Source organism: Salvelinus namaycush, chromosome 3 (assembly GCF_016432855.1).
Source record: "Salvelinus namaycush isolate Seneca chromosome 3, SaNama_1.0, whole genome shotgun sequence".
Taxonomy (NCBI): Eukaryota; Metazoa; Chordata; class Actinopteri; order Salmoniformes; family Salmonidae; genus Salvelinus; species Salvelinus namaycush.
Window position 1 is genome coordinate 29,751,901 of NC_052309.1, and position 13,872 is coordinate 29,765,772.

Here is a 13,872-nt window from a genome sequence, read left to right on the forward strand (position 1 = left end):
AGGTATATGACAAGGCTTGTGGTTTTGGATACATTTATCCCGGTAGTATAACTCATGAATAGGCTAGTATACTTCCCAGATAAACACACATTCCAAACCAGAGCCATCTGGGCAATATCACGTAACCAACCATTGTTGAAGGATATTCCCAATGTCTCCTCGGGTTATTTACAGAGACTTTGGTAGTGTTAGGGTTATCAGGTGGACAAAGGTATTGGGTGATATCCCAACATTCCACTGTTCTTGAATTCCATCTTATTTACAAATACAATTTTCTTCTGGACAGAAATATGAGAGAGTTGGGACTCAGATTAATGATAAACCTGGTCAGTGGTGTGCTACCTGGAAAGACTAATCTGTCTGTCTGGCCAGATCCAGGAAATGATGTCACAACTATAGGCTCTTCCCCTTCTTTCACCTGAATAGAAGGAGGGGCCAGATTGAGTTAGGCAAGAGGGGAAAAACAAGGAAGGGAGCTCTCAGTAGGTAGGCAGGTGTGTATGTTTACTTCTTCTGAATGTGTGTTGGAGAGGAAAACAATAAGGATTTGGGGATTTTAACACCACTCAAGCCTTTCTAAAGACGGATATGGACGTTGCGGACCCTTCCCATGGGAATATGGGGCTGCTGAGAACCTTTGATTCCTCTGAGTTTGGGAGCTGGGAGAAGATAGGCTCGGGCGGCTTTGGACAAGTATACAAAGTCCGGCATGTACAGTGGAAAACATGGCTGGCTATCAAGTGCCCGCCCTGCCTTCATGTAGATGACAAGTATGTTGGACAGCTGTTTTTATTCTGGGATTGATGGTGTGTGGGGGTGTGAAGAATGTTGTTTGGGGGTGTGAAGAATGTTGTTTAAAGTATTTAAGCCTAGATTACATGTTAAATGTATGATATCCTCTGTGGGCTTCAGACTAAAAAGCAGTAGTTCTCTATGAGTTTGTTCATCTATCTGAGGGTGTGACGTATGCTGGAAACTTAGTCAGCCTTATGTCACAGACTCATTATCTTGTGTGTTCTGGAGGGTGGACATGTATGGGGGTACATTTCTATTATGTAAATGTTGATGTTTTTGAGGTGAGCACTTAGCAGTCATTCACATGCGGTTACGATGGAGGGCCCTTGAGCAGTACACCTGTGAATGTTTGGCTAGATTTTTTTATGTGATACACCCTCATGCTCTGCTATACTGTGGGGAAGAGGACTCTTTCACCCCTGGTGGCATTACCACCACAATTATCGGAGCTAGCCGAACAGATCAGTCTTCTTTACTCTAATGCCTGGCCCTTTGTCCAGGAGACCCTGCCAGACATTACACTATGTCTCTGGAATGTAACCTCTTCTTCAGTTTGGTGATGATGTTTGTTTTGACTCATGATTATGAGAAGCAGTATGACAGGTGTTGTCCCGGGTGTGTGTGCGTGTAACATGGTGTGCTGGGGGGAAAAGTTCAACATTATGCTAGCACGCTCCTTCCTCTCTTACAACACTCCGTAGAACGCCATGTCACCACCCTGACCCAGCTCCCTCTGGGAGCCTCAAAGAGGACTACCAAGTCTTAATTTACTTTCAATATTACTTTTCTACTTGATTTCAAAATGTAGCGGAGTGGATGTGTAAATGATTTACAACACATTATCTAAAGAATCTGTACAATATCCTTTCATTCCTTTGGCACAACAAGTGTTATTTAAGTTCACCAGCAGTGAGAAATATTAGTGCATTTGACTTTTTTGTGGCATATCAAGTTAATGTTTCTGAAGGTGTCAGAGAATGAGGTTTGGAACATTGTATTCAAGAGGCCCCGTTTTGAGAGCTTTTACAGCTTTGAATACAATGATTGGATCAGGTTGCTCCTAAACTTAATTTCACTTGAGGCAATATACCCACAGACCACAAGCTGAACTTTTTGCTGTTGACAATTTGTTGAGAGATTTAGTCACAGACACTTACACTGAGTGTACAAAACATTACAAACGCCTGTTCATTCTTTGACATACTAGATGAAGGGAAGAAGACAGGTTAAAGAAGGATTTTTAAGCCTTGAGACAATTGAGACACGGATTGTGCATGCGTGCCATTCAGAGATTTAAGTGCCTGGGTATGGTAGTATGTGCCAGGCGCCCCTGGTTTGTGTCAAGAACTGCAATGCTGCTGGGTTTTTCACGCTCAACAGTTTCCTGTGTGTATCAAGAATGGTCCACCACCCAAAGGATATCCAGCCAACTTGACACAACTGTGGGAAGCATTGGAGTCAACATGGGCCAGCATCCCTGTGGAATGCTTTTGACACCTTGTAGAGTCCATGTCCTGATGAATTGAGGCTGTTCTGAGAGCAAAAGGGGGTGCACCTCAATATTAGGAAGGTATTCTTAATGTTTTGTATACTCAGTGTATTACATTTGAGTTATTTAGGGTAGCGTTATGGATATTACATTAGCACGCAAAATCCCAACTTAAATGTCTCACAGAATGGACAAAAGAATATAAATGGAACTTTTGATGTGTGTGTCTATAGTACCCCTTGGGGGGAGTGTATCCCCAAAAAAGCGGACTTGTAAATATTGATATGTTGGAGAAATGAAGCAAGTAAGAATGGATGTTACATTAAATGGACAAGCTTTTTGGGAAGACGGGACATATTAGCATATGTCTGTGAGTTTGTAAGTCTTAGGTCAAAACATGGATTGCATTTTCGACGGAAAGGCGTAGCTGAACACAAAAACGCTCATTTAAAAAAAGATTGTAATTTACATTATTACTTCGGAAAGGAAAAACAAGCGTTATAGATGTTAAACTCTCCATTATGGATGTCACAGAGTCTGAAATAGACATTCATTTCTTACAGATTTCTTGATCAAAATCTATAATTTGTTGTCATTCGGAATGATTTTTTAAAATGTTTTTTAAAATGTCAACAGAAGGCATAGTACCTTAAGATTGCATAATAACAGGTAGTCTAAATATCATACAAGACCAGGCACCATACCCTAATAGGTATTTTTTTTCTCTTCATATCAAAATGAACCTTCAACAGTTTAATTACAATTTTGTATAAAACATTTTTTTCAGAACTATTGTAACAAAATATGATAATAAAACAATATACATGTCCCTATAGTGCAAATGCATTTTTCTGGCCACTGGATGAAGTCAGTATATTTTGGGGGGCTTTCAGTTGAAAAAGACACAGGCTCAGTTCATCTAAGAACAATATGATCCTTGATCCAATGGGCTCCCGAGTGACGCAGCGGTCTAAGGCACTGCATCTCAGTGCAAGATGGTGTGCGTCCCTGGTTCAAATCCAGGCTGCATCACATCCGGCCGTGATTGGGAGTCCCATAGGGTGACGCACAATTGTCTCAGTGTTATCCGGGTTTGGCCGGTGTAGGCCGTCATTGTAAATAAGAATGTGTTCTGAACTGACTTTCCTAGTTAAATAAAGGTTCAATCATTATTTTTTTTAAATCGTATGGTTCTAACGATGAACTTCACCTTATTAAGATGACTTTTGGGAAACTGGGTCCAGCACTATTCACAGATTGTTGATAAACACTCTTCTCATCTTTCTATCTAAAAAAGTACTGCCATGTATGAGAAATGCATTTCAGCATATATTTTCCAAGAGAATTTGAGCTAAAACACACACTTTTCAAGATATCAATAATTGCTTCAGTACAAGTCTGAAGAATACATCCCGGAACAAGCAGACAAAATGTGTTGAATGCACAAGCTTCTGAAGATAAGATATGATACATCAATATCCATCACATCCACAGCCGTTATGGAAGGTGCAGATATCATAACGCTGAAAAAAGATACGATAATGAAAAGAGATCCCAATTATAGACCATATAAAACCTTAATGAAAGTTGGCTTTAAAGAGAAAGTTTCAAGATGAACCGATGTAGTGTATGTTTTTTTTTTTTTACTTTTCATTAAAAAGTTTATGGATGTTACATTGCCTGTCCCAGTCACCTTTACAAGACTGTAGAACACGCAAAACAAAACTCAAGACACTTCAATTTGGGATATATTGCTTCATTAACTAAGTCGTGAAATATCATTGACTGAAAAGCCTTTTTTGAGACTTGGCCACCTACTTACTCTGTAATGGTCAAAATTCATGCAATCGCCTACTTAAACTTTTCAAATAAAGCCCGAACTCCAACATAGACCTTAAGGATAGTTATGAATGTGGTTTCATTTGGAAATAACTAACTTTATTTGTGCATTCTCAGGTTGACTTAAACATGGAATCGTCCTTTAGCAGACAAACACAACAGAGTTTATTGACTCCTTTATTTGTGTTTGATTGTGTTACTTCCTATGACCATTTATCTCACTTCTCTACCCTATTGCTTTTGAAAAACATTCACAAAGAAAAATATGTCGGATACAAAGCACAAGGAGGAAGTTCTTTAGCTTTGCCAATGACAAGCATTGACATCCTTCTCCAAGCTAGACTCATGGCACCCACTGAACCTGAGCTAAAGATGTTATCTTCTCTCAACATCTGCAAAGTACATGAACTGTAATTTGCCTGCCTGCTCCCTGCCTCCACACACTCCTCTGACTCCAAGCTAGCTAGTGAATTGTAACGGTCTCATGTGATGCTCCATTAGCCGTTACAGGATAGGTACTGTTTGGAATTGCACAGAGAATTTAACTAACTTTAAAGGTGCAATGCAACTGTTTTTCTGAATATCCAATTATTTTGGGGGGGTAATAATTAAGTACCATACTGTTTGTTTTAAATTAAAATGGTCAAAAATAACAAAAATACACAGCTTCATAGCAAAGAGCAATTTCTCAAGCAAGAATTTTGCTAGGACTGTGGTGAAGGGAAAACTATAAACTAGCTGTTATTAGAAAATAGGTTTGGAACTCACTCTCTTATTAGTCTAACTAATTTACCGCCTGGTGATATCACCATGCAGGCCAAAACTCCATCCCACCAAAACAGGTTGAAATTTCAGGCAGTCTTTTTAAACAGCTCTTAAAAGGGCATTATCATAATTTTCACAATTTCACAGTATTATTCCAACCTCAGTGTTGAAATATATATAAAACACTTTTAACTTGGGGATACTACCTTTGTTCTGGATTCGGCCAAACATGTACCTTCTAAAATGTCAGTGTCCAGCTCCATGAAGTAATCCAACAATGTGTATGCCGCCATCTTGTCTTTCAAATCTTCTCTCATTGATGGAGACATGTGAGTGTCATCATGACACACAACACTTTGGGGTGGACCCACCTGTCTCAAACTTGTTTTATATATATTTCCACACTGATGTTGGAATAATACTGTGAAAATCATGATAATGCCCTTTTAGTGTAAGAGCTGTTTGAAATGACCGCCTGAAATGTACATTTTAGATTTTTCGATTTGAGTAATTTAGCAGGCAATCTAATCCAGAGCAATTTCCAATTAGTGCATTCATCTTAAAATAGCTAGGTGGGACAACCACATCACAGTCATTGTAAGTACATTTTTCCTCAAAGCTATCAGCAAGGTCAGAGCTAGTAAGGGGGAATAAAGTAAAGTGCGAGTGGTAGTGTTATTAGTGTATTTTTTATATTTTTTGTGGGGGGTCGGGGTGAGGAGGTGGTGTGAGTTAGACACTGGTGCCGTGTAGATGGAAACAGAAAAGTCTCTTGTGTAAAACACTCTCCTAACTCCACACATTTGCACAGATTTTTCATGCTTGTCAGATTTATTTAATGAAATGGCTGACACTTTTATTGAACTTGAATGATATGGTAATATACCCCTTGGCAATTACACGATATCGGAATTACCCTGTGACTCCAATTTTTCACTTTGAAATGTATGTCAAACAAAAAACATTGATTTCAAAGTTTAACAAACCGTACAACTCTATGCACAATGACACTTTGAACAATGTACACAGTAAATTAATTAAAAAATAACATTTACTGGAAGATTTACGGTAAATCTCCCTCAGTTTTCTGTTACAAAACTTGTATCTGCACCGTTCTTCTTGTAAATGTATTTTTGAAAACTTTTCAGTGGAAATTGTTAAAAGTAGTGGTTGTGCATAGAGTTGTACGTTTTTTTAAAAACTTTGAAATCAATGTTTTTTGTTTGGTATATTGAGTCTCAGCGTAATTCATTACCATGGAATTGTCCCCCTCGAAACATAAAGAAATGGTTGCCTTAGTGACAGAGAGACTACAATACATTGTTTATTTAGCCTTTTACTTTTTAAGATCTTATCAGCATGCTGATTTAATATTGAATGAATCCTTTGAAAACCCAAGTTGTTGCTCATTGCCTTTGTAGTGAAGACACTACCGTATACACACACATTATTCAAGAGATTAAGCAGTTTATCCAAGTTTTTTTTCAAAGCCACCTCTCTTTAGATCTCTATACTGAGGTCAGTGGTGATGGGCTACACGGCTCTGTTTGCGTCTGCTAGCCTAGTCAGGCTAACACTGATAAAGGTAATGAATAAATAATTGTTCAAAGGTTGAGCAACAAGAGCACAGGGAACAAGAGGTCTGTTGTGTTCATAACTCCAAACCGAGCTGGATTCTTAGGCTCTCTGAGGAATGTCGCTGGGACAGATCTGCCTGGCTGCCATACTTGGAGAATCTCTGTCCCATAAATTCGTCATGTCTGCAGGGGTTCACTGATTTAACCTGTCAGAGAGACGGGTTAATGCATAGGAAAGCTCATGCGTCTCAGTTTGCTGTCTCCTTATATTCCCTCGTGTAATTTGGGTCGACGGTAAAAGGTTTTTCAAGTGCTGCTATTTTAACAAGCCTTTGAATACCTGTGTAAGTAAGATAAAATAACAGCATTTTACGAATTTGTTGTGGATCGAGGGATGTAGATGGATGGGCAGATTTATGAAGACAGCTACATTTAAATTCACTGTTATCTGTATGAGTTATGTAGTTCAGTCTAAACAGACAGGTATACGAGGGCTTTATGCCCACTTGATGTGATGAAGTCTAAGTAAGTTAATAACAGACAAGCATGTCCTCTGTAGGGAGCGAGCAGAGCTGCTGGAGGAGGCTAAGAAGATGGAGGCGGCTAAGTTCCGCTACATCCTGCCAGTGTATGGGATCTGTGGCGACCCCCAGGGCCTGGTGATGGAGTACATGGAGACAGGCTCCCTGGAGACCCTGCTGGCTGCTGAGCCTCTGCCCTGGGAGCTGCGCTTCAGGATCATCCACGAGACGGCGGTGGGAATGAACTTCCTGCACTGCATGAGCCCACCCCTCCTGCACCTGGACCTAAAACCTGCCAACATCCTACTGGACGCACACTACCATGTCAAGGTGAGACACAACCGTTACTTGGTGTGTTCATTGGAGTTCGTACAGGGCACTGTGTGGGCAGTGCTTGTACATTTGAGACATAAATATGTAAAATCAATACACCGTCCAATAGAAAAGTCAGATTTGACCTTATAGTGTGCATTTAGCAAACTTTCACCCAAATTATCTTTAAAACAACAGCCCAAACTCAAGAGCTTTCATGTGGTATGTCCTTTAATAGGATTTGCTCAGGTGTGAATTTCAGCTGAGATGTATAGAGGGAGGAAATATTTTTTTCACTTTCATTTTGCCCTGCTGCACACACATGCTACGGGCAGAAAGGTGTCTCCCTCCCAGCCCACCTGCTCTCCTACCTCCCACTGGATGACTAATGGAGGTGGAGGAGAAATGGGTGGGAACCTCATCTGTTTTAATACCTTGATGTAAACAAGGAGCCTGGGCCTGTCTTAACAGGCTGAGTACAGTACTCTGCCAACACTGACTGAGTGTGTGTTCAGCTGCTCGCCCACACATGTAACTCACAGTCAAACAGGGCCTCAACTCCTGACACGAGAGGTAAGGAGAGCACCCACAGGCTAGGACAGGACGTGGCTGGGAAGCACCCTCAGACTGGGACAGGACGTGGCTGCCTCTGCCCTCATCAGGGCTCTGGATGCATAGAATACAATAAGGGCTCAGCCATCAGCTTGAGGGTAAAGTTAGTCATAGGTAGCCATAGCCATGACAACAAATGGGAAAGGGAGAGATCAAGTAGGTTCTTGTCTTAATAAGATATATTCTGTATCTCCAATCTCCCCTTCAGATATCAGATTTTGGTCTGGCCCGGTGGAACGGCCTATCCAGAGTTGATGAAATCAGCCGTGATGGGTTCTGTGGCACTATCGCCTATCTGCCGCCGGAGAGCATCATCGAGAAGAACAGGGTGTCAGACACTAAGCATGACGTCTACAGGTGAGCCTCTTCACCTTCACTTCTCTCTGTCCTTGTCTGCCAGAGGAGTGGAACGTTGTCTGTTTAATGCTTAGTCATGGTGTTTGTTTTTTCAATTCTCCCTTCCATTGTTTGTTTTCACAACATTGGTTTTAATCACTATGAAATGAAATGAATGTATATTAATCAGTTATAAATTATGCTTGGACAACACATAGTGAGTTCACTCATTGATCACCTTTATTAGTATTCCTTGATACTGACCTGTTGTTCCCTTCCTGTTACAGCTTTTCGATAGTCATCTGGGGAATTCTCACACAGAAGAAACCTTACCAAGGTGAGACATGTTGAGGAAATGTATGGATGGGTTGAGGATTGGTGTGAGACATGTTGTAGTCCTTTAGGGTTTTTCTTATAAGATTCACTCCTAGTCTTTCTTAAACTCAAAAGGCCTGGTTCCTGGACCGTGATTAAGCACATAGACTCCTTGTGACATGACCACCCATGTTAGTTTGTCCTGCGTCTCACTAAGTGAAGGTAACAGACGTTTAGTCACAGTGCACATATTGACGGTGCCGTTGAGTGTTTACCTGGTGAATTCCAGGGAGGCAGGCTGACAGGTGTTTTTTCCCCAGGCATATCCTTTGAATTGAAAGCTCTTGATCAGGGCATTGACATCCTTGGCACCGGCACCTGTGTCCGCCATTAAGGAAGCCCTAGAAAAGCACTATCCACCTCCCATGTTCCTCGTCCTTCTATTGAATGATATTAAAGCTACAAAAGAAGCCAGGGTGATCTGAGCTTAACTCCACTGCCTCTGTTTGCTTTGAATCATGGACTGGCTTGCTGGCTGGTCCCAGTGCCTAATAACAAAGATACCATGACCAAGAAAGCCTGAGAGGTTTTTCCAGGCTTGGTGTGGGAGAGAAAGAAAAGGGGGATACCTAGTCAGTTGTACAACTGAATGCCTTCAACTGAAATGTGTCTTCCGGCATTTAACTCAACCCCTCTAACAAAACATCTATATGCCTTCTTTATCTGAGCATACAGAAAGATTATAATAATGAGGGGTACATACTTGAATTGGTCCTACCCAGACATTTGTTTATGTTGCTTTTCCATACTTTCACCAGCACACGATCAAGGCATAATTCATTGATATGATCCAGGCTCTAATTTGTCTTTTGTATAATGGGGCCTGGTACACCTTTTGGACTGAGTTATCATATGAACAGTAGAGAAATTAATGAAGTGTATCAATATGTCTTATATATTGTGTTGATTGTATCTTTATGTCCTCTATTTCCTCCAGGGGAGAACAACATCCTGCAGATCATGGTGAAGGTGGTGAGAGGGGTGCGTCCCGATCTCAATGTTGTGCCCCGGAGTCGACCCCAAGCCTGCACGGGGTTCCTGAGCCTCATGCAGCGCTGCTGGGCCCCCTTACCTGATGCCAGACCCAGCTTCCAGGGTGAGTAGAGACCCAATGGGGCCTATGCCTGTAAGGGATGGGTGTTTATGTTTATCTTGAGGCTTGAAAGCAGGAAGAACACAATTCAAGTGTAGTAATACATACACAAAGTCATGATGTACTGTACATATAGTTTTCTGAAAAGGTGAAATTTAAACCATGGGATGCTATTCTGTACATCAAACCTGACCTTTGTTGTCTTCTGTCTGCAGAAATCACATCAGAAGCCGAGGAGCTGTGTTCTAAACCCCAAGAGGAGTCCAAGAACCAAACTCCTATGCCTGAGAATAACCACTGCAATGGACTAACCACTGACCAGGTAGAACCACACATACCATTCACTTATATTCCCCTGCTTTTAAATGACTGTTGTGGCTCAAAATGGCTTATTTTTAATGGAATATCTACATAGGCATACAGAGGCCCATTATCAGCAACCATCACTCCTGTGTTCCAATGGCACGTTGTGTTAGCTAATCCAAGTTTATCATTTTAAAAGGCTAATTGATCATTAGAAAACCCTTTTGCAATTATGTTAGCACAGCTGAAAACTGTTGTGCTGATTAAACAAGCAATAAAACTGGCCTTCTTTAGACTAGTTGAGTATCTGGAGCATCAGCATTTGTGGGTTCGATTACAGGCTCAAAATGGCCAGAAACAAATACCTTTCTTCTGAAACTAGTCAGGTAATTCTTGTTCTGAGAAATGAAGGCTATTCCATGTGAGAAATTGCCAAGAAACTGAAGATCTCATACAACGCTGTGTACTACTCCCTTCACAGAACAGCATAAACTGGCTTTAAACAGAATAGAAAGAGGAGTGGGAGGCCCCCGGTGCACAACTGAGCAAGAGAAAAGTACATTAGCGTCTAGTTTGAGAAACAGACCCTTCACAAGTCCTCAACTGGCAGCTTAACGATGTCTACAGTGTATTTCTGATCAATTTGATGTTATTTTAATGGGCAAAACAACAAGGAAATTTCTTAGTGACCCCAAACTTTTGGACGGTAGTATACATAGCTACATAACTAGATGTTTTAACAACATGTCAACATAAAGGTTGTCAAAGAGCCAAGGAGTCAAGGGGTTTGTTATTGTATTTCTAACATAGCTGTGTCTCCAACAGAATAAAGAGCAGAAGCCAGTCAGGCCCAAGTCTGCCATGTTGCCAGAGAAAGACTACAGCCTATCAGAGCTGCTGAGCCAGGTAGACTCTGGGATATCTCGGAGCTTTGACCATGTGAAGGAGGACTGCTGTCCCAGCAAAGACAACACCAGCAAGAGACTGTCAGGAATCTCCTCTGTAGACTCTGCCTTCTCCTCTCAAGACTCCATTACCCTCTCCTTTGAGAAAGAGAATACCTGTGGTAAGAATGGCTGTGCCTTGGCATTGTCTATGGTTTCCTTTAACAGATGACAGGAATTCTCGTTTCTCATGGTGTTATATCGTACATATAAGTAGTACAGTTCTGAATGACTTCTGGAGCATGCAAAGTGTCTCTTTAACTTTAGGATAATTTGTTTGTGGTTTTGTCCCTGACTCTATACTGTGTCTTCTATCTCCTTGTTGTTTAGACTCTGGGGAGGTGCAGAGGAGGAAGCTGTGTGATGCCATCCGTACCAAAGACATGTCCAAGCTGATGAAGATCTTGCAGCCTCAGGACGTGGACCTCCTATTGGAGGGCGGCTACAGCCTGCTCCACCACGCCGTCACGCAGGCCAACGAGGAGGCCGTCAAGTTCCTGCTCCTCAACCATGCCAACACCAACCTGGCCAATGCCCACGGCTCCACCCCCCTCCACCTGGCCACCGAGAAGCACCTGAAGGGCCTGGCCGAGCTGCTGCTGGGCCGCCGGAGCACCAACGCCAACGCCCGGGACGAGGACCAATACACAGCCCTGCACTGTGCTGCTCAGAACGGGGACGAGGCCATCACCCGCCTACTGCTGGACCGCGGCGCCTCCATCAATGAGACGGACGCCCAGGGACGTACACCCGCACACATCGCCTGCCAGCATGGCCAAGAGAACGTAGTCAGGGTGCTGCTAAGCCGCGGGGCAGACGTCCACGTGAAGGGCAGAGATGACTGGACGGGTCTTCACTTGGCTGCCTGGCAGGGCCACCTGGGCATCGTCAAATTGCTGGTGAAGCAGGCCGGGGCGGACGTAGATGGGCAGACCACTGATGGGCGCACCCCGCTGCACATGGCCTCCCATAGGGGGCAGTACAGGGTGGCAAGGATCCTGATAGAGCTGGGGGCAGACGTCCACGTGACCTCCACGGGCCTCCACACCCCCCTGCATGTGGCGGCTGAGACAGGCCACACCAGCACCTCTCGCCTCTTAGTCAAGCATGATGCAGATATCCAGGCCCGGACCACCCAGGGCCTTACCGCCCTTCACCTCGCTGCTCAGCACGGCCACTTGCCCACAGTGAAGATGCTGATCGAGGAAGGGGCAGACCCCTACTGCACCAACCAAAACCTGCGTACCCCCTGCCACCTGGCGGCAGAAGGGGGACACTGTGAGGTCTTCAAAGAGCTTCTGGTCCACTGCCCTGAGGGTGCCAGTCTGTCAGACGAGCAGGGCCTCACCCCTCTTCACCTGGCTGTGAGGGGAGGCTACACAGATATCACCAGCATGCTGCTGGCCCAGGGGGTGGAGGTATCACAAGAAGTACCACAGGACTCCATACCCCTACCAGAGGAAGTACCACAGGACTCTATCCCCCATGACACACTGCAGCCAGCAGCAGAGGACGACCCAAAGCTTCTGGATCGTCAGCAAAGCTCGTTGGCCAAGTGTCTCCAGAGAAAGGTTGTAATCTTGAAACTGACGGAGCGTGAAGGAAATGACTGTCCAGAGGAGGGAGTCACGCTGTGACTGGATTGTACAGAACTGTCCTGGAATTGAAAACAGTCAGGGATCTCTTCTATTCCCTTCCCCTTGGATGTGATGGGAGAGGTGTCTCGAGCTAAAGAGACCAGCAGTTGTATTAGATATCTTTTGTACATAGTATTTTGATTGTGTCTTATTTTTATGGCAGTCTTTGATTGATCATTCATTGCCAGATGTTATGATTCTTTGGTTATTTGGGCCTCTCAAAGCCCCTGTTACCACCCTTCATTACTTTGGTATCTTGTCAGAGAAGGAAAGCTTAAATGTAAATATGTATACTGTATATAGAACCATGAGCTCATATAAATCACTTTTTTCCTTTATGTTAAATATAGACCCATGTCATGTTTTTCCCTTAATAGTGTAGCTTTTCTACTTTGCATATGCACATTCATGGCCCCCGGTAAAAAATAATGTTGACATTATCTGTGGAATGCCATTTGTATTTTCCTTTCCTATCTACTTACTGTAGCTGGTATGTTTAAACATGTCCATAAGCTATATTCTCTAATAAAACAACAGTGTCAATACAAGTGTGTGTGTGTGTGTGCGTGCGTACCCACCCACGTGCCCTTGTAAATGTGTGAATGAAAGAATGATGGCCATCTTCACTGCCAGGCAGAATGGGCATGTCTCTATCTGCAGCCGGCTTTACTCTTATCATTCCTGCCTGCCTCTCCCCCAGACCCTACAGAGCATTCTCAACTTGGCACCATCCATGGGAACTGCTCTCGGGGGGGATCGCAGGCCAGGCAGGTGGGTTAGTGGGAGGGGAGTGGGGAGGGGAGTGGGGTGAGGAGGGGGGAACATACCTGCCTTTCCAGGCTCAGACCATTTAAAATTTTCATCACTCTCCTAAACCAACGTTCCATCCTTGATGTTGACGCCTGCAGGGATAGGCCTCTTTAGACCCGAGTCTGAAGCCCTCCTGAGCTGAGCTCCGGCGAGCCTTGTAATTGCCCTGGTTTAGTGGTAAATTCTGTGTAATCAGAGGCTTTGGTGTGTGTGCGTGTGTGTGGGGGGGGTTGTGTGTGTGTGTGGGGTTTGTGTGTGTCTGTGTGTGTCACCTGTTGCTGCGTGATCCTACAAAAGCCTCAGTGGTGTGGAACCTCCGTTACTCAATCTGGGGAAGATTGAGTAACGGCAATCTTCCGCCTCACTTATCATGGCATTCTATTATGTTCCTTCACTGTACCCTTTCTACATACTTTACACAGTAGCTTGTTATTTAAGTACACTCCCTATATTTGCACTGTGCC

The 13,872-nt window shown here is 43.4% G+C and overlaps 1 protein-coding gene across 2 annotated transcripts; it reads left to right on the plus strand.

The window, feature by feature from the left end:
• The first annotated feature begins 434 nt into the window (after positions 1-434).
• On the plus strand, positions 435-13,146 carry LOC120045193 (receptor-interacting serine/threonine-protein kinase 4-like). Of its 2 annotated transcripts, none has more exons than XM_038990160.1 (8): positions 435-494; positions 7,025-7,316; positions 8,119-8,267; positions 8,534-8,583; positions 9,559-9,717; positions 9,930-10,036; positions 10,843-11,083; positions 11,292-13,146. In XM_038990160.1, the coding sequence occupies exons 2-8, from the start codon at positions 7,059-7,061 to the stop codon at positions 12,596-12,598; spliced, it is 2,271 nt and encodes a 756-aa protein (XP_038846088.1). In that variant the 5' UTR covers positions 435-494; positions 7,025-7,058; the 3' UTR covers positions 12,599-13,146. The 2 variants fall into 2 exon arrangements, with proteins under 2 accessions (XP_038846088.1, XP_038846087.1); XM_038990159.1 differs by having other exon boundaries at positions 441-770.
• The last annotated feature ends 726 nt before the right edge of the window (positions 13,147-13,872 follow it).